At 43.1% G+C, this 20,281-nt stretch overlaps 2 protein-coding genes across 12 annotated transcripts in view; one reads left to right on the forward strand and one right to left on the reverse strand.

Moving 5' to 3' along the window:
• Nuak1 (Nuak family kinase 1) overlaps nt 1–16,574 on the forward strand; it is a 51,706-nt gene extending 35,132 nt beyond the window's left edge. For 2 of the 11 annotated variants that reach the window (XM_064696122.1, XM_064696178.1), the window contains exons 4-16: nt 38–255; nt 696–1,305; nt 1,648–2,799; nt 4,084–4,659; nt 5,381–5,741; nt 5,813–6,073; nt 6,138–6,254; nt 6,333–6,456; nt 6,536–6,678; nt 6,896–6,952; nt 7,325–7,446; nt 11,430–15,468; nt 15,538–16,574. In XM_064696122.1, the coding sequence (XP_064552192.1) occupies nt 38–255; nt 696–1,305; nt 1,648–2,799; nt 4,084–4,659; nt 5,381–5,741; nt 5,813–6,073; nt 6,138–6,254; nt 6,333–6,456; nt 6,536–6,678; nt 6,896–6,952; nt 7,325–7,446; nt 11,430–15,468; nt 15,538–15,592 (7,835 nt within the window). In that variant the 3' untranslated portion in view covers nt 15,593–16,574. Of the gene's footprint in view, nt 1–37; nt 256–695; nt 1,306–1,647; nt 2,800–4,083; nt 4,660–5,380; nt 5,742–5,812; nt 6,074–6,137; nt 6,255–6,332; nt 6,457–6,535; nt 6,679–6,895; nt 6,953–7,324; nt 7,585–9,978; nt 11,324–11,429; nt 15,469–15,537 lie in introns of those variants that run through there. The other 9 variants (XR_010437872.1, XM_064696319.1, XM_064696241.1 and 6 more) reach the window with 9 other exon arrangements.
• On the reverse strand, nt 16,563–19,654 carry LOC135438563 (solute carrier family 23 member 1). The gene is made up of 6 exons (XM_064696950.1): nt 19,495–19,654; nt 18,528–18,645; nt 17,902–18,424; nt 17,328–17,844; nt 16,901–17,270; nt 16,563–16,843 (listed from the first exon to the last, which is right to left on the reverse strand). The coding sequence occupies exons 1-6, from the start codon at nt 19,531–19,533 to the stop codon at nt 16,662–16,664; spliced, it is 1,749 nt and encodes a 582-aa protein (XP_064553020.1). The 5' UTR covers nt 19,534–19,654; the 3' UTR covers nt 16,563–16,661.
• Nucleotides 19,655–20,281: the final 627 nt, after the last annotated feature.

Below are 20,281 nucleotides of genomic sequence, written 5' to 3' on the forward strand. Positions count from 1 at the left end.
TGTTTATCTTATATTTACATGAGTTACTCACTTACAGTATTTGAGAACCGCGAGAAAATGGTGCTGGTCATGGAGTTTGCCGCTGGCGGTGAGCTATACGACTACCTGTCCGAACGCAAGGTGCTTAGCGAGGAGGAAGCACGTCGCATCTTTCGTCAGGTGGCTACGGCCGTCTACTATTGTCACAAACACAAGATATGCCATCGCGATCTGAAGCTGGAAAACATCCTGCTCGATGAACAGGGCAATGCCAAGGTAAAATTTTAATACTAAAATCGTAAAATTCACAATTAGACATTAAAACCAATTTGTAATATACCCTATACCTAATATATATATATATATTGTAAAATTTATACGGAAAGAAATATATGTGTCTTAGTTAGCTATGTCTGTCTGTATACACAATTCGATATCATATTTTTATTTAGGAAAATTAACGTATCTTCTTCGTCTGTAAGCCTATTCAACGTTCACAATAAAGTCAATAATTATTAACACGCGCGCCTGTTCTATTTAAATTGAGTTTTTGATAAATAAATGTATTTAGCCCTCGCTTGTGATCCTAGTAGCTAATGTCTAGTATAGCCTTTTTTGCATTAAGAGAAGCTAATGAGCTTTATTTACTTACTAGTTTATTGATTAACTAGTCCACAGCTAATCCTTTGGAGTTTTTGTTAATTCTCCTCTTACAGATTGCCGACTTTGGTCTGTCAAATGTGTTCGACGATCAGCGCCTGCTCGGCACTTTCTGCGGGTCACCATTGTATGCCTCGCCGGAGATTGTAGAAGGCACACCCTACCAGGGACCCGAGGTGGACTGCTGGTCCTTGGGCGTGCTGCTCTATACTCTAGTCTATGGTTCCATGCCCTTTGATGGTTCCAACTTCAAAAGACTTGTCAAACAGATCAGCCAGGGCGACTACTATGAGCCACGCAAGCCGTCGCGTGCTTCCACACTCATTCGGGAAATGTTGACGGTGTCTCCACAGAAGCGAGCCACCATCGAGCAGATTTGCTCGCATTGGTGGGTAAACGAGAACGACAATGTCTCCTGCCTTGATTTGGCTGAGGATTTGGCTAATCAAACGCCGGTACGCCTCGATGTACTCCTCTCACTGACACCTGCTGCCATTACGGCAGATCAGCTGGTGGTACCATCGGCAGAGGGCGCAGCAGCCGCAGCAGCAGCCGCCAAGGCTGCGGCCAATGAGCGCGTTCAACGCTCGCATTCAGTAGGCTCCATACGTGATATTGGTGGGCCCAACACAGAGGCAGAGCGTCGCATTCTTGACATGGTTGCTGGTGAGTTGAACCGAATATCGAATGCTAAATTCATCATGCTTGTAAAGACCATAATACCCTAGAGCTCCTCCGCGCACAATTTTGTATATATTTGTATATTGTAAAGTGCTGTAAACTAACTTGGCATACACAACAATGTGCCCTGTCCACCAACTAACTAACTGCTGCTCATGCGGGTTCCCTGTTCCAACTCCGTTACCCACCTAACGATCAAATGGACCACACTCAAGTGCACTAAACAACTTGAAACCAAATCCATTTAACCACACTCATTAAACCACGCCTCCCTTTCTCTCTCTCTCTGTCTCTTTCTTTCTTCTGGTGACTACCACGCTTTCCTAGCTGGTGGTGAGGCTGCACTGATGCCTTCACCAACACGCACCATAACACCCGCCCAGAGCCCCGTGCAAGCCAAGCGCAAGCTGCAGCCCACGGTTTCCACCGAGAACGCCGCCGGCACTACGGCCAAAAAGAAGGAGAAGCCGGCCAATAGTTCATTTGTGGTCAGCGAAGCCGCAGCACCATCACTTGCGCCACCAACACCAACTGCACCACTTGCACCAACACCATTGACGGCGCCCCAGGCTATGGAGACTGAGATCGTTACCCCTGCTGACGAACAGTCAACGTCGACGGCGCCCAGCTACTCCCCACATGATATGCAGCAAGTTGGAAATCTATGCGAGCAACTTATCAGCGAACCTGTTGCACCACTCGCCAATGCGCTACCGCGACAGTCAACACGTCCCAAACTAGATGCGGTCGTAGAAACACCCGAGGAGAAGGACGCCACCAAAGTGATCAAAAAATTTGTGAACAAACACAAGACCGCCGATTTGGTGAATGCGATCAATGAGAGTGCCACAGGAAAAGCCGCGCCCAGCAGCAATTCTGCATCACAGCCGCCTCCCCTAGCACCCTTCGTCCGCAAGTGTAGCCTGCAGGACGAGTCCACACTCAACAAGTTCAATGCGGATCGTCGCAAGTCGCGCATCCTAGAAACGGCAGAAAAGTTTCAACCGCCGCCGCCAATATCGACAGCGCCGGAGAAGCCTAAAAAGCTCAGCATACCTGGCGTTAGCGTAGGCAGTTTTAAAAAGGAGTTCGAGCGCAAGGCCACAAACCCGACTCCTGTGGCCGGACCCACAGCAGGTGAGCGTCGCGCTCAGGAGCAGGTGGCCGCCGCAGCTGCCGCGGCTCAAGAGGCTGAGGCACAGGAAGCCTTTGTCACACCACCACCATCGCCAGTAGTGTGTGGAACTCTAGAGGCCAGCGATTCCAAGAACTCTGTGACGTCCATTTCGCTTGAGGAGGCGCGTCGCTCCATGGAGAACTCGATTGCGCTGCTGCGACAGGCTCAAAACGAGTCCAACAAAGAACTGGACCAGCTCTGCGCCCAAACAGAGACAATTGGCGTTAGCGAGATAACAGCGGAGGAGCGCGAGCGTAAGTTGAAGAATGCACGCGCCATAATCGGAAACGCCATTCAGCCGGGTAAGTGGCCAATGCAACTGCATGTCCATATATGATACTCTCTGATAATGATAAACTAAGCTAAGCCCGCAGCGCTTTCGAGTTGACTACCAGCACTTCTTTATACATTACCAAGCAATAGCGTCAGGCACAAGTCTAGCGGCTAAGCAGTTAAGCGCATTTTTAGAACGCACACTCAGCAAAACTATTAGGGATATTCTTATAAGGAATTTAAATTATGAATTTATCCAAATTTTTCCTTTTCTTTCGCTTTGGGGAACCACGTTAGATGTGTATTCTTACCTATATTGGGCTAAGATACTCAAGATATCTGAATTCTGAAGCACAATTTCTTCTAATTCTACGGGTGAGGTTCTTGGCAGATTTGATAAAGGTATCTTCAGCAATAAAAGCTACATCCAATTGCAATCTATTTTCTTCAGATCAAATGATTTTCAATTAATATATATTTATTTCTGATGTTGACAATTTTGATTTGTTTTTTATTTACTTTAAACACACATTAAATTTAATAACTTTGAAATAGACCGTAAAATGGATGAATGAAATGAATTTGAATAAAAGAAGATATATAACAGATATAATTAACAGCTAAAAAAAAGGGCTATCATCTATACATTTCGGTTGCTACTTTAAATTATTTAGTTTTTAAACTTTGGTTATACAATTTGTAATAATGGGAAGCTAAACGTTGTCACAAACAGCACCAATTCATGAACACTAAAAAGGTCCGAAGGAATTATGACTAAATTTTTAAATGGATTTTTTAGCATTTTACTTACAAAATAACCAAAAATATTATAAAATGTCCCCCAGTAAATGGTAATCTTTTGAATGATTAAACCGTTCTTATCTGCTTACTGATCAAGACTTGTGCATAGCTTTCAGTTGATGCGTCTTGTATTCCAAATATTTACATAACTATCTCCCCACTGTCGATGTGTATGTAAAACCGTTTGCCAGCGGAGTGCTGCATGGATTATATTTGGCTTTTGGAATATAATCTGGTACACTCACAAATACAAATTCAACCGATTCCAATTGCAACTCACTTGGTCATGCCAACAGATCATAGTCCCAAAGTAAACAGAGCACATGCCAAACTTATTTCTGTACTGATCATTGTCTCAGATTCACCTGTACACTCTCTCTCTCTCTCTCTATCTCCCTCTCTCTGTCTGTCTATCTGCTCTCTCTTGCTCTTTAGCATCCACTCGCATAGCACAATAACATACATCCACATACATTCTCATCATATTCATTGAATCATCATCTTAATTTTAGTGATACGCAGGCCAACACCATTATTTGGCATCGGCAATGGCTTTGGCAGCGGCGCCGGCGGATTTGGGGGCGGTGCAATGTTACCGATGCGCACTGAGAGCAGCAACAATTTCACTGGCAATGTTAGCAGCAACAGCAGCAGTCCAACCAGTGCATCACCAATCGCTTTAGCAGCTGCTAAGCAAATGATACAACAGCGACTCTTTTCGGGCTGCGTTCCTAGAGGGACGACAGCGACGCCACAACGGGCTGTCATTTGGCAGCCACAAACCGCGTATAGCACGGCGAGCATATTCCAACCGTTGCCCACAAGCAGTCCATTCAGGCAACTGCAGCAGCAGTACCAGCAGAAGTGCCAGGAGGCACAGCAGCACCAGCGATTTGCCAGCAGTGCCTTATTTACGCCACCGCCCTCGCCGCTGTATGCCCCCAGCCATGCCCACGTCCATGCCAGCAGCAACAGCAACAACAATACGATGCCAATAATCAATTACAATGTCAGCTCGCGTACGAGACCATTTCATAATCAAGCTCAAGACACTCTTAATATATCTGCCTTGCCTATGTGGCTGAAATGTAAGTCTTGGCAGTGGCTCCACAGTGCCACGTGACGCCCAACATCGCACCTACCCACCCACCTATCTGCTTGCCTGCCTGCCCTGCCGTCAACCAAATCCGCTCCGTTCCCGTTGCGTTTCCTAGCAGATGCCTTGAGGCTGGTTACCTATTGATACCTCAAACTCACTTACATATGGAGCAGATATTTGGATATAGGGAAATAGCTTAACCAGCGTCATAGCATCTAGCGTTTTGTGTGTGTTCCTTTGTAGTCTCTGTTTCTCTCAATCACTGTCACCAAATTGGCCTTTCTTGTTGCCGTTGTCGGTGTCGTTGCTCTGCTTTCTGTTAACCCATAAATGGAACTCACAACAAACCCGAACTGAAACTAAAGCTTATCTTTGCTGCTCGTAGAATTGTTTCGCTCTTCTTTGCTGTTGTTGCCGTCTTTGCTGTTGTTGTTGTCGTTGTTGTTCTTGTTGCTCTTTGTTGTTAGTACATATTCGTATCTGTAGCCGCCTTAGCTGCCGCTAGTCGCTACCGCTGCAACTTAACACACACACACACACACACGCTTAACAACCGATTGTTTGGCCCTTGAATACTTCCAAGCCAGCAACCAACCCACAAGTTGCCACATCTATGCTTCTTGCTTAATTGTTCGTTTCCCAGCAGGCCAGGCGCACTATGAAAACGATTAACTAAATGTTTAATAAACTTTAAAATCCCATATACACAGCTTCACCGGGCGGCGATCCCTCAGTGGCCAGCGCAGTTAAAACCTCTACCGCATCCATTACGCTCAAATCGGCAACGTTGCCGCGTCGCAAAATTAATGCCAAATCAGAGGTGCAGCTGGAAATCAAGCCGCGCATTCCAGAGCAGCCACAGCCGGCGATGCGCTTCAGCACCGAGATGCAGCATCCAGTGGCCGACTTACGCAGTGCGCCACCTCGCGAAGGTCCTATACCGTACAGCCCCATCAAGACCTCGCTGCAGGCGCGAGCCACAAGCTTGGAGCCCAAAGAGCACATCATAAACATACAGCGGCCACCAACACAACACGCTTATGGACGCACCAACTCGAACACTACAAATCGGTGAGTGCAACTGCGAGAAATCCACATTTGGATAGGTGTCCATTGTTGATAATAATTGTAATTCCTTGCAGTTCTGGTTCGCTGTCACGTCAATCGACTGCTGAATCCGAAACGGAAACAGCCACGACCATGTCGCAATCAACTGTTACTGGCGGTCCGGGCATCTCGCAGCCTATTAAGAAGAGTCCACGCGAAGTAATTATACCGATTTCCGTGGAAGGTAGAGGCTTAATCACGCCACGTGAGCGCAGCGTTGAGCCTTCCGAGTCAGTTCACACAACCGCCTCCAGTCGCTCAACATTCAGCCGACTGCGTCCATCGCATCGTATTGGGTAAAGTTCAGTAGGCAGCAAACTTGTCCAATTTTATTTTAAGTGTCTTAAACTTTGTTTACAGCTCACTCCTCAGCGAAAGCGGGTTCGATGAGAGTTCGCCATTCCAGAAGATGCGCACAACTTCTATTACTCGTGATGGCGGCGATGATGAGTCGCTTTTTACCCCGCACAGACTTAGGTTTGCAAACACATAATCCATTTCTGTCCATGAGTATTTAACTGAACTTAGCATGTTGCTTTATTGTCTTTTACGCAGGAGCTCGAGGCCTGCAAAGAAAATTAGCCAAGACAACGATTCTCAAAGCTCTGGCGAGGAGGATGACGACGATGGCTTCGAAATACTTACCGCGGAGAACTTATTCTCGACTTTGCTGCAACGTGTAAGTTGAAATATTTTTCCCGATAAAAATATAACTGTTTATATGCATGTTGCTCCCACTGATCATATTCCATTTTCAGGTGCGTGCTGTTACGAATCGCATGAACGTCAACAGTGACCTTACAGCCGGATTTCCCAGTCATTCTAGTCGCCTGCTAACGGATATCTCGCGGCAGGCACAAGGCCGTAGGCCATTGTGGAGTCAGGGCAGTCCATTCGGCAGGTGAGTGATTGGCCACTAGGCCTGAAGAGAGAATTCAATCATTTCATTACAATCGATTCGTGTACATACCCAGTTATGTATAACAAGTATAATAATGCGTATAAACGTTAACAATTACAATGATATTGTTATAATTCTTTTACATGCTGCTCTCGAAATAATAAACCTTATATAACAACTGCAATTTGATTAACGCTCAACTAACTACCAAAAAAAGCGAGCATAGGTCACAAGTCAGTTATAGCTATACTCAAACGGTAGAAAAGAAGCAAGTGTAAGTATACAAAGTGGAAGTTAAAGGAGCACAGATTATAGTACTTCAACTATTTTAAACTATCATCTATCGACTATCTAAATATTAAAGTACTACATACACCCTGCTATATCCGCCTATGTTTCTTAGGTGCAGACAACGTTTGCTAAAGGTCTTATGCATTACGAGCCGCATACGCAATTGGTTTATTGATTGGCCTGGTTCCAAATGCTGCCTGTAAGTTGGCCTATTCAATGTGCAAGTCCTTTAGCTAAACGTTGTCCGACATTCCTCACAATCAAATGCATTTAGATATGTTATACACGCAAACACAGACTTGTGTGTAGGTATGAGCCTATAATAATAATCGTTGGGTCTCTCTCTCATTGACAGCCGCCTGAACAGCGCCGGCAACAGCAGCGGTCTCGGTGCACCCTGGCGTCACAGCATGTCCCGGGACTTGGATAGCGAAATGGAGTCGATGTTCTCACGCCCGGGCGCCACGCTGCCAAGAGGTGAATATCACAGAATAAAGAGTAAATATTTAGATCAGTAGGCAGACAACAGGCAACAGATACCAAGCGAACCGAAGCGAAGCAACTGCAATTCTCGATGCGAACACAACGTAAATCATAAAAATATCAGATCCAAAAGTATGATACGTAAATAAGAAATTTCAATTTCGATATATACTTGTATACACATTTCTAGTAGTTGTTGATGTATTTTAAAAACAAAGCATAAACAAAAACAAAAACAGAAACAAAACAAAACAACAAAAAATGAAAAAAACATAAACAAACAAAACAAAAAAAATTAAGTGAATACCTACTACTACTACTACTACATATATCTACTTATTTAGTATATACAAGTTTGTGCAGCCTGAATACACCCCCTAAAATATCAACAAAAAAAAAACAAGAAACATAAGCAATTAATTAAGTGTTTACTGTAATTATCAAATGAAAATGCCAATTAATACTTTGACAACTCCTTTTCTGTTCGATTATGAATTATTTTTAGTTTTTTTTTTCAATATTCTGTGTGCGCACATCTCTTTAATAGCATATCCATCTCAATAAGATGTGAAACTATCAAAAGTAGTACTCTATCTATCTACCTATCTATCTATCTATGTTTATCTATCTTTTTATCTATCTATATATCTATTTATTGATCTATTGCTACCTATCCTATAGCACAATAACTTTTGTTATTAACCTTTAATGCTGCTGCCGCTTTACAATTTACAAACATGCATACATAATACGTATCTACATATATGCATACATATATTGCTATATACCTCTTAAAAGAGTCATGTCTAAGCTCTCGTAGCCCAACAAATCCAACCGACGCAGTTAAATGTTTTCTTCGTAATGTTTGCACAGTTTTTAATTTATTTATTTATTTTCGATTTATTTTATTTTATTTTCATTATTTGCTTAACCAGATTTTTTATTATTTAATTAAGTATTAAAATATTGCAATGATGATAGAAAAATTGTCAAAGGTCGTATGAGATATGAAATCGTATTCAAAGTTTTGAATATCTGCGCAATTATATAGTTATTTATATACAATTTTTAGCTTGGCCAATTAAACGAAATGCTCAACAAAATATAAGTATGTACATATATAAATACATATATATGTATATATAATTATATGTTTTACAGCTACAAAAATTGTACACACAAATTTAATTAGGAACAACAGAATTTGGTAAATACACGAAATTTCAATTCATTTACATCTACTCGTATGTTATTAAAAATTGTTAAAAAAAAAAGAATATATAATAATATTAAATTGTTGAAAACAAACAAAGAAGGATATGTTATTAATCTTAACAACAATCCAAGAAGCCCGAGCGGCTAACGGCTACAAATTTAACCCAAAAATAATCTTATTACATTTTACAGTGAGAACAATTTTGATGACAATAAAGCGATCCACTTTTGTTTTAATTATCTAGAAACAAACGAATCCAAATCAAATACAGATGAAGAAAAATAAACCATGGCTCTTTTATTTGCAATTACAAATTGTTTGACAACCAAAAGAATTTTGTTAAATAAATATCTACATATACATACATAATACTTTAATAATTGTTGTACAGTTTGCAAATGGCCCCGCTACCTTAAATTTGTTTTAGTTTTACATATATATATATAAATATATACTTTTTTACCATAAACAACAACCAAAAAAGGAAAATGCGCTAACCAAGCAAGTTGTTTGAGTTCCAAAGTTCTTGTTTATGTTTTTAGTTTAATAATAATTAAACCAAATTTGTGTTGTACAAGAAATTAATTTATAACACCACTAAGCACACGCACACACATAAATACACAAGCCCACACATGCATTTGAAGCTTATCAATGTAGTTAATTTTGTTCATGCTGTTTAATGCTGTGTTTAAGCTGATCAGCCACAATCACAAGCACAACCAAAACCAAAATAAAAACCATAACCGCAACAACAACAATAACTAACTTGGCAGAAACACCAAACAAAATTCAAAATCTAAATTCAAATCAAAACCAAAAACAAGTTTCTGAGTTCTCGGCTATTTTAAATCAACAAGAAAAAATGTATTTAATACGAATTTGTTTAAAGCAATTGAAATAATGTAAATAATGTAAAAAAACTATGATTTTTATCAATTAATAAACAGGAAGCGCTGTTTGAATAATTTTAGCAAAATTAAGAACAACTAAAACAAAAATGTCCAAAACTTTGAATACGATAATGTACAAAAATGTTCAGCTACTAATTGTTGTCATTCTTATGAGAAGAGCAAACATATTTTCTTATCATCAGCAAACAACACAAACTTTCAGCTGCTCTATATTTGTTGTTGTTTTATTATTTTTTTGAAAGCCTTGACGCACTGCAATTTTCATTCTCATACCTTCGTAGGCGCCGCTAACTTGGCTTATATTTTTAATATAACATATTTTCATGGTTTAATGATTATTTGATTATTTGCAATTTGTTGGCCGTTCACAAAATTTCGTGCTTATTTCGTTTACAGTTGGTTTATCCTTAACTTCTACCGCGCCCACCATGCATGTTATAACCATTAACAACAGTCCGTTAAATACCACCATCACCAATGCCAATACCAATACCAAAAGCAACCCACAACTGCAACCCGCCATAGTGGCAACGGCCACAAGAACATCACGAAAAGTAGCCGTCGCCGTCGCCACAGCTCCGCAGTTAACCATCAGCCGGGAACAGACTAAACAAGTGAATGCCACAACAACAGTACCACCCAAGACAGCAAAGACCATCAGCACTACCACAACAGCCACAAGAAACCTCAAGAAGCCATAAGGCGAACAATGCAAACATTAATTCTGATCCAGATGCAGAAGCAGATGCAAATGTTGATGCTGGTATTTTTTGTGGCAGCAACTGGCAAAATTATTTATCTTTTTTGTTTCAGTATTGAATTTCACATAGATGTTTGTTGTTGATTGTTTATATCCACCTTTAACAATTTTGGCGAACGCATTTAATAAGCCACACATTTAACGTTCAGTATGCGCCCAAAGGGATACTGCAATAAACGTAGCAAATGCTATTACCTAAACGCTTTTTTAAGCTTAAAGCACATTAACTTTTTATTTGTTTGTTTTCTTAAACTAAAAACAAATTAAAAATTATTCTAAATTTGGCAATTGTCAATGGGAAAGTATGTGAGAATGAAGAGAAAGAAGAGTGCTCGTAGGTAAAATGATTGTTATACTAGCACTTGACTCTAATTGTGATTTAAATTAATTTTAAAAAGTTTTAGTTATTTATGTAAATGCTCAATTTGAGCTTGATTTAAGATATTCACAGAAAAACCTAAAACTACAAACAATAATCATCCATTGACATTTTTCAAGTCATTTACTGAACTCAAGCTGGGTATTTCTCCAGCGCAAATGCTGCTTCAAGCATTACAACTAAGCAATATTTTTATATGCATTCATACATACTCTAACATAACTACATTTAAAGACTAAAACTATTTTATATGCCGATTTGCAAATGAAATAAACGTCATTTAACTTGATAAATTGCAAAATACATGAAAACAAAACGAAAACCCCAACAAATTGTTATTTTTTATGTCTTCCTGCACGTGAGCTAATCATTGTTATTGATTGGAACGAATTTGATATTGTTTTATGTTACTATTATAATCTTTTTTTTATATAATTGCTTTAACGAGCTAACCCCGCTATGTTACTCTAGATCGATCCAGTGTGCAAAGTTCTTTTGGTTGCAAACATACAAAATGTTTACAGGTACTTCTGGACACCGACTCGGAGTACAGGTACTCAGTTATGTAAGATGCTTGAATTGTGTGCACTGCAGAGAGGTGGGTAAGCTTACGAATTGGCCCAACAGCATTCAGCTCACTCCGTGGCGGGAGCCTATGGTTCAGGCTGCTTGAGACTTAAGCGAAACCTTTACTTCTACTATTCACAGGTCATCACTCCAGAAGCAGTGACAGCAAGCCTAGATCACCGTCAGGCAATGTTGAGAATGGAGAGGCCCAGAACACTATATATACGACTGCAACCGTTGGTACTGACGAAGAGCCGCTGGATCTGGCCGACTTGGATCTGTCGCGCTTGCGACTCAGCAAAAAGGATCTGGAAACGCTCTCTAGCATTACCCCAGGCCTACCGAAATGCTTTCAGGAGCAGCTGCTGGCCAAGCTGCCGCCAACGCAGGCCCGCAAATTATCTCGCACGTTAAGCGTGCAGAGCGGTTCTGTAACCACCACTTCGGCCATTAAGTTGTACAAACGCAGCCAGAGCAGCGGTCGTGGGTATCTGCCAGAGCAGCCAGAGGAGGATAGCTCACCCAAACGGCAAACAGATGCGCCCAAGACTACAGCAGCCAGCACAGCCATCTATCGACGGAGTTTAAGTCGAGCCCCAAGCCAGGGGCCAGCACAAGAAACGTCTGCTGCCGCACTGGCTAACAAAAGCCGCAGCAGCAGCGTATGCCGAGACGACTATGGCAAATCCTCGTTATGTAGCAGCAGTTACACTAGCGACATTAATGACAAGTATAAATACTACTCTCCATATTTGAGTAAGTCCACCAATGGAACGGCGCTGACGAAGGACGTGCCGGAAAAGCGTTATAGTGCTGCGGTGGGGCGTCCACCAAGCGGCTACCTGTCGCCGCCGCCACAAGCTGCCAGTGTGGCCGTGGCCGACAGCAGCAGCTCCTTGCGTAGACGCTCCTCGCAGCGTCGTATCTCACGCTTTCTGCGGCCCGACTTCTTTGACGAACCACGCGAGCGTGACTCTCAGAGTGTCCTGCGAGAGATACGGGAAAGATCCTGTGACCGCTTAGAAACAAAGGATCTGCACCATCGCAAGCACAGCTTGCCCAATGTAGAATCTGAAGTGGAGCCAGTACAAACAACAAAGCGACATGCACGCAACAAGAGCATGGAACAGTTTTCTGATGCAGTGGCAGGACCCCTGCACACTGCTCAGCAGCCTGTGAAGAGACGTAGCCAGTCACGTCCACGTGAACTGGAAACAGAACTCGATAAACACGAGCTGGCCAACAAAATACTGCAGGAGCTGCAGCTGCTGTCTGCGGTGCGCACGCAGAACGAGCACGAGCAGCGTTTGTCCACGGAGCAAGCAGCTGCTGAGACGCCCCGGGGTGACAGATCTGAAGAAACGACCACCATAAAGAAATTGAAAAAGGTTAGGTCGAAGGAAAAGAACGCTGAGCTAAACAATGACCCAGATGCCATCTCCACAACAACAACTCCGCTCGTCCGAAAAGTTAAAAAGGTGTTAAATAAAGCAGCTGAATCAGAAGCAACAGCAACCCAGTCTTTGCTCGGTGCGGAAACACAACCCATTCAATTGCCCGCACCAAAGGAGACTAAACTGAAGCGGCCCAAATCCTATCCCATGAAGGATCTGGGTCTAAGTCTCAAAGGTAACCCGGAGTTGCCTTTGCCCGAGTCGACACCGTCAGCGCTGCCAAGCAAACTGCCTAGTAAACCAACCACGACGTCAACAGAGGCAACTGCTGATCCAGCACAAAGAGAGAGCAGACTGATGCGTCCCAAAAGCTATCCAGCCACAAGGTTGACTATGCCCAAGGATATCAGAAAGGTAACTCACAGCGGCTCTGCCATACCCAGCATAGCCGAGACTGCGCTAAAGCCGACGAACGCACCAAACTCCAAAACCACGTCGGAAGAAAAGTCATTATCAGCCACGCCTACAGGTGTAACAAACTCGCTGACTGAAAAGGACACTGGCTCCTCATCTGCAGAGTCGCGTCCGACGACCACTAAAAAAGTAATTAAAGTTTCCAAGAAATCAAAGCTTGTGCCGCCAACACCACTGACTCCATCTACGCCCACAACCACAACAACAACGACACCAGCTGACAGCTCCAAGGAGTCGAGTCCGGTGATCAAATCGAAGGAGAAATCACCTGAAAAAAAAACCAGCAAGGGTCTGTTCTACGCCATAGGTCAAAAATTCGAGAAGCTCCGTGACTCTGCAATGAGCAAAGAGAAGAAAGTGAGCACGCCTAGCACAGCGCTGGCCTGCACTCAGAAACAAGGTTCGCCAGAGGAGCACAGCTCTCCAGAGAAGTCTACATCTACGCTGCCGCGAAAGAAGAAGTCAATGGATGCAGACAAGCCACAGGAGGCTGCTTCAGAGGACAAGCGTGTCGACAAGCGATCGCGCTTTGACACCATGCTACGCTCGTTGCGGGAACGGTCCGTGCCACGCACACAGCCCGGTACCAGTGTCAGTCCCAAGCGATCCGCCAGCGTTGAGGAGCTGCACGCCGACAGCAGCAGCAGCAGTGGAAAGCAGAGCGGCGCAGTTAACAAAATGTTAGGTGGACTTCTGCGACGCTTTGACCGTGAAAACAGCGAGCATCGACGCGTGCGAAGCACTCGTTCCACCAGTAACATTGAGAGACAGGTACGCGAGGAGCAGGACACATTACTCCCAACCTCGCCCATTTATCAAAATGTGGCCAAAACTAAAGCCATGGCCGCTGAAGTGAACTGCAACTGTGACACTATCTGCCCTGACTGCCTACAGAATCAAAGCGCAAAGGGCGGCAGCATAGAGACGACGACAACAACAACAACAACGACGACGATATTGACAACCCCGACGATGACTAGCTGCAACATGCAAAGCAACAAAGAGAAACGCAAGGGTCTTATGCTGGATCTGAGCAATCCGACTAGCGGAAATGCCTCAGGAACCACAAGTGGCACGGCGACAACCACAACCAATACGAGTGGCAGCTACCGTGGCGCTAAGACGAACTCGGCGCTGCTCAATGGCAACGGGCTGTACTCCAATTTGCCGCCGTACCCGGGCGCCATGAAGAGCGCCTCCTCCAACAACAGCTCGAGTCAGCAATCAGTGGATAATACTACTAACAACAACTCTGTCAATACCAACAACAACTGCAGCTCGCAAACTTCGGGCTATCGCACCTCGTCGGCGCACGAGATCAATCGCAATAACCTGCTGACGCCTTCTTTCGAGAACATTGCCAACTACTCGTCGGATTCGAGAAGTTACCAGGATGATTGTGCCTCGACTTCCACGTTTATGTCTCCCACCGAAGAGCCCGAGTTGTACTTTGATAATTGGTCTGTCTGCTCCGAGGACAACTATATGCTGCATGCAACGCCCTCCCCGACGGTGTCACGCCTTTCCCGCGCCTCTCAGCTGTCGTCGCCTACACGCTGCTCAGAGAGCTCCGATCCCAATGAGAGTGTAATTGATCGCATTAAGCGGCGCAGCTTCTACAGCCGCTTCAACGAGCAAAAGCCCAGACGCACCAGCAGTATTGTTGGCCCCTCAGCGGTGCGGGACTATTACCGGGAACAGCAGGCAGCGGTGAAGGCGCGCTCCAGCCAAAAGTTGCATGCACCAGAGGTGGAGACACGCGCTCATTCCCCGGACATTACTCAACAGTTTTTCAGACCATTAAAGCTGAGTCCCGTCGGCACTGAGCTGAAGCCGCCCGTATATCGCTCACCGCTAGACTATGTCACCTCTGCGTCGGGTGGAGCAACAAGCAAACCTCGAAAGAGTCTTAACGACATTCGCAACACATCGCCATCGTTCCTAAGCAGACGCTATGAGCCGCACGATTATAGCTCGGTGCCCATGCGATACAAAAGCTCCTCCAGCTCCAGTCCCAGCAATGGCGCCGTAGGCGGCGTCAACGGCTATTACAACACATACAATCCCAAACGTCGCTCTTCATACACTCTGAACGGCACACTGCCCTCCGGCACGGGAAGCAGCGCTGGTGCTAGTAGTCATTTGGATGGCTATGCTACACTGGGACGACGCTCCATTCGACCCTACGACCATCGCACCATGTCGTTGTTGGAACAGCCAACGACAGGCACCAGCAGCAGCAGCGCAGGTGGCAGCTACCACCGACGGGAGACTCGCACCCCAGTTCGTGACTACACTTCTAGCATTTCGCGGTGAGTACTACAAGTTAAGGCATTGTCATATACAAGCGGCAATAAAGTTTCCATTTTTGTACTTTATAGCTCCGGATCGCGTTATCGTACCTCGTCAGCCACGCGGAGTCCCACAAATATTTGATGTTCCACACCGCAGAATGGCTTCTGCATCTTCTGCTACTACTCAAAACGAAAAAAGGCTGCCCATGTTTCGGCCAACACAACTGCCTCCTCGTCAGCCTCGGCCTCATCCTCGCGCGCCAGCAGTGGCATCAAAAAGTCGATGCAATCCGCACAGACCCATCATAATCAGCATAGGTTCTAGGAAGCCAAGCGGTTGACGCTGCCAAAGATCGCGACAGCTTAGATATTACAAATTCGAAAGGGAGCACAGGTTCAGTGCACCAAATTAGAGATAACTAATTTTTGATATTTTTTATATAGCCAAAGTTTAGATTTAGTGCAGATTGCCCAGGAGCTCTGCTCGTAGTTGTCCCATTAACTAATCAGATAAACATAGCGGCGTTTTAGAAATCAAAACAAAAACAAGAACGTAAGAATCCGTAGTTCAAGAGGTAAAATGATATCGGTCTTAGGTCCCGTGGTGACTCTACGACCGATCATTAATGCCATATACGATTTTCAAATGATTGTGCCTTGGTTCCTTCGGCGTTTTTAGATTTAGCCCTAGATGTAAAGTTGATTTAATTTGTAAACAGGGGAAGTTACAGAAGGGAAAGTGGAGAAATGTTAGTTTTTTAACAGATATTTCAAAAATATTTTATATGCTATTTTTAAGAGCCTCGCGCTAAAAAATGCGTTAAAATTTTACCAATAATTTTAACTACAATTTTTGCAACACAGAACTGAATGATTACTTGAGATATTTAGAGTTGGCGATGACATTGAAGCTTTCTTTCGTTAACTAGAACTATTGATGTTATTGCAAAATAATAGAAGATACGTGCAGAAATAACGAGAGATAAAGATTCGGGTGTAGCGAAAACAAAAAGCGAATTTAAAATCTAGTGTGTAGAAAATTTAAAGTTAGAAAATGTAATAAAGCATGAGAGTGCAAACATTTTTAAAGATCAATAAACACCAAGCATAAATACAATCATTAAGTATCAAATCTTTTTTAATCTTCGGGTTCTATATATATATATATATACATGTATATATATATATATCGTAGACGACGAAAAAATCACTCAGTTCTGTTTCTTTAACTTGTAGGTGGGCATAAATGGGACATAGTAGGTCCATTTCCAGCTGCGTATGGCATCCATGCCATACGGAAAATCATAATCGGTGGCGCTGCCATCGTTGATGTTGTCGTCGCCTAGCGGCATCTCATTGGCCCACTCGATCAGACCTCGTTCAGCGGGTGTGCCTGGGAGAAATTAATTTAGTAATCTCCCAGTTCAGATGTCAATTGACCACAACTTACCGGGAATAATGTTATCCAGCAGGCAGCCAAGTAAACCACCCACCAAAATAGTCGTGCCCAACAGCACAGATAATGTGGAGTCGACGGTTTCATTACCCGTATTAATGGCGCCTGGATGCTGTTGCATCCAGGGGCACAACACCATGGGGAAAAATATCGATAGACCAAGAATATATAAATTTCTTGCAGAACGCAAGTCCACATACTGCAGTGTAGAGAGGCCAAACGCTATGATCATGCCAAACATGACGCAAAAGATTCCTCCTACCACCGAGTCAGGGATTAGAATGAATATGGCGCCAAACTTTCCAATAACGCCCTGTAGTACCATTATAAAAGCGGCCCATTGAATAACACGTCGGGAACCTATCTGGAAAAATTGGAAAAGATTAGTCAGTACGCTCACGTCACAAGCTCTGCTGCTCACCTTTGTCACACCTATAGCACCCACATTCTCGCCGAAAGTATTTGTGCCATTGCCAGCGCCCCAGAGGCCAGCTAGAACCGTACCCAGGCCTTCGGTACCGATGCCGCGATTAATGGCATGTAAGGGGGGCGCCTGGGCGCCTGACATTTGGGAAACTGTGGGATAATAGCTCAAAGATTCCACTGTGCAGGCCAGCACGCCTGCGAGCATACCCAGCACTCCAGACAATGTCACTGACGGCCATCCGAACTGGCCCGGATACGGCACATAGAACCACTTGGCACTGGTTAACACGTTAATTCGCACATCTGTTCGTGATGGATGCGAAGGCGGAAACACATCTGTGGCTGTTAGAATGCCGCAAAGGCCCCACATAATAATGATGGTCAACAGCACGGGAAACAAACGGAAGAGCTGGAACTGACGCACCTCCAAGCCGTGGCCCTTTCTATAGGCAAGCACTGGAATCGAAACGTCGCACATGATTTGCGAGAAAAGTGTCAGCATTCCCGTAGTCCTGTAAAAGCATTTACAATAAGAAATGGAACCTTTTCGTTTAACTGCTGACACTCACCCCACCGCAATGCCCCAGTGTTTCGAGGCCGTTTCCGCAGCGTGTTCGAAAAGTGTCAGACCGACCAAGGAAACTGTTGGAACAATGGTAAGCGGCGTCACATACTTTAAAATCTTGCCAACAAGTCCCGTGTAACCCAATATGACCTGCACCATGGCCGAAACTGCGATCGCCCCAGACAGCTCGCGCATCCGTATCTGCCACAACTCTTCGCGTTCCACCTCATTCATGGCATCAAGCTCGGCTTGGGGTGGGCATTTCCATTGAGGCAACGCAAGTATGGCCAGAGTGGGCACTAGAAAAGATATAGTTCCACCCTGAACTATGGGCAAACGCACGCCCCATGTCGCTTGGAAGTAGGTAACTATACCGGTAACAAATATCATTGTAGATATAATAATGCCACGATTGGGATCCTCATCGGACATGCACAGTGCCGGTGTTAGTATAAATGGTATTGACACAATCGCTCCAATCATAGTAAGATAATGTTGAAAGGCTAGAAATATGCTCAGATACCACTCTGAAACAGATCGATTAGAAATTATAAAACTGTTCATAAAGCTTAATAATAAATCTATGTAAATGTTAGTCGCCAATTTGCTTGAAAATGTGCCAGAATTTACCAGGATTCTCATTAATAGCATAAAGCAGTTTGGGCTTGGATCTCTCAGCGTGTGGCGCTGGAGGGTTGGGTGTGGGTGTTGGCCCCTTGTTGGCATCATTTAGCTTGGCTGCATCGGCCTAAAACAAACAAAACTTATTAAGTTATAACAGCTAATTTATGCAACTATGAAATTGAACTTATAATTATAGCATATTAAATTAAATTTTCTATTGACTTATGCTAATTTCAGATTGTTGAAAGGTAAATCAGGGAGTATCATGAAGAGGAAGTGCATTTTTGTTTTATTTATAAAACTTACATAAACTACAGTGGTTGAATAAATTAGCATTATTTTATGGCAATATGATTAGCTAGATCGTGGGTTTTTATGGGTAACTCCCAATCCCCACTCCCGCCAGTCATTCCGTCTCAGACGCAGATAGATTGTTAGCACTCGTGTTGGAATTCTGATTAATTGAGCGTGAGTTTCAGACTAGTAACTATTGAATAAATGGACGGCTCTCAGCTTGTTAGTTTGTATTATATATTAATAAACCAATAAATTACAGGCCAAAATACTGGACTCAGCTGAGTTAATAAATCACTAGAATAAATTGCTTGCTGAAAATGTGACAAATTGCAATTAGTTGACGATGAGACAGTAAATCGCCCCTCAGGTAATCATATGACAACAGATAATCCACTGAGTTTCTCTATTTTCTGCTAAAAAATTGTACTATAGATCTCTTATATTAGTGGCTACACAATAAATGAGACGATACGATACATAAAAAAATAAAACATAACCCTGATAAGAATCACAACAAAAAATGTCAATTAAGGGCAATTGGCATGCGAATCCCCTTAAAAAATGCACCACTTATGTAAACTTCTGTAAGTTTAAGATTGCATATATTAATTCACCTATTGATGTATGTATGTGGGAAAAGGAAACTCCGGAACAAAATCGTTACTCAATCACTTACTGGCAACCCATCCCCAATCGCAACACTATTTAGTTCCATGATTAGGCGGTATATAGCCTTTTGCCTGGCATCGGTAGATCAATTTATACTAAACACAATATTATCCTCACTGCTGCAATCTTAGTGAACTGATGCAGTCGACTGCTTGGAAGAGACTGAAGAAAGAGCCAAGAAACCAGCTACAGCAAATATCGACGCCAGTGCTGGGAAAGATCTTACTTTAAGGCTGTCGAAAATTGCTCAATTGATTGTAAAATCTAACTGTACAGTTAGAGTGAGAGCGTACATTGTAAGGCATTTGAGCAAAAGTAATGGCAATAGAAGAGAAGGTGATCAGTATAGGTAGCTCTCGTTTGATCGATTCAATTGATGAATTTTACTTTTTTGTATCGAGAGTGAAGAATTTGTTGTATTAATTTATATACTCTGCTTATTTTACTCTCATCCAAGTTATTTATAATTATAGTTGGTAAAAGATAAAAACGTTTCAAGGCAGTCAGCTGCTACCCTGTAAAAATGTCGAAAAGATCGTCATATAGATACCGCTTAATAAGCTTGATAAAGCATATTATATCTTTCGTTTTATTGGTAACGCTTTTGAGAAAAATAAACAATCATAATTTCGAACATAATATCATACTCATGGACATTCCAATTCAAAAAATAGAAAATCTTTTTTATCATGTTAATAATTAAAATTATACGTAGGTATGTTTATTCCGTAATTACTTTATACCTTTTGTACCCACGTTCTTCAGATCAAGAGGAAGCCCAAAAATAATATAGG

The sequence above is a fragment of the Drosophila montana genome, unplaced genomic scaffold, assembly GCF_035044405.1.
Source record: "Drosophila montana isolate Dmon_TW-CO22-7 unplaced genomic scaffold, ASM3504440v1 contig_1083_1, whole genome shotgun sequence".
NCBI lineage: Eukaryota > Metazoa > Arthropoda > Insecta > Diptera > Drosophilidae > Drosophila > Drosophila montana.

What these genes read in the sequence shown, in the direction of transcription:
- LOC135438563 (XM_064696950.1), bottom strand. Translation starts at nt 19,533, where the DNA reads ATGGAACTAAATAGTGTTGCGATTGGGGATGGGTTGCCA. An exon ending in CACTGGGGCATTGCGGTGGG is followed by an intron (nt 17,845 to 17,901) that starts GTGAGTGTCAGC and finishes ATGCTTTTACAG; the next exon opens with GACTACGGGAATGCTGACAC. An exon ending in GCTGGATAACATTATTCCCG is followed by an intron (nt 16,844 to 16,900) that starts GTAAGTTGTGGT and finishes AATTTCTCCCAG; the next exon opens with GCACACCCGCTGAACGAGGT.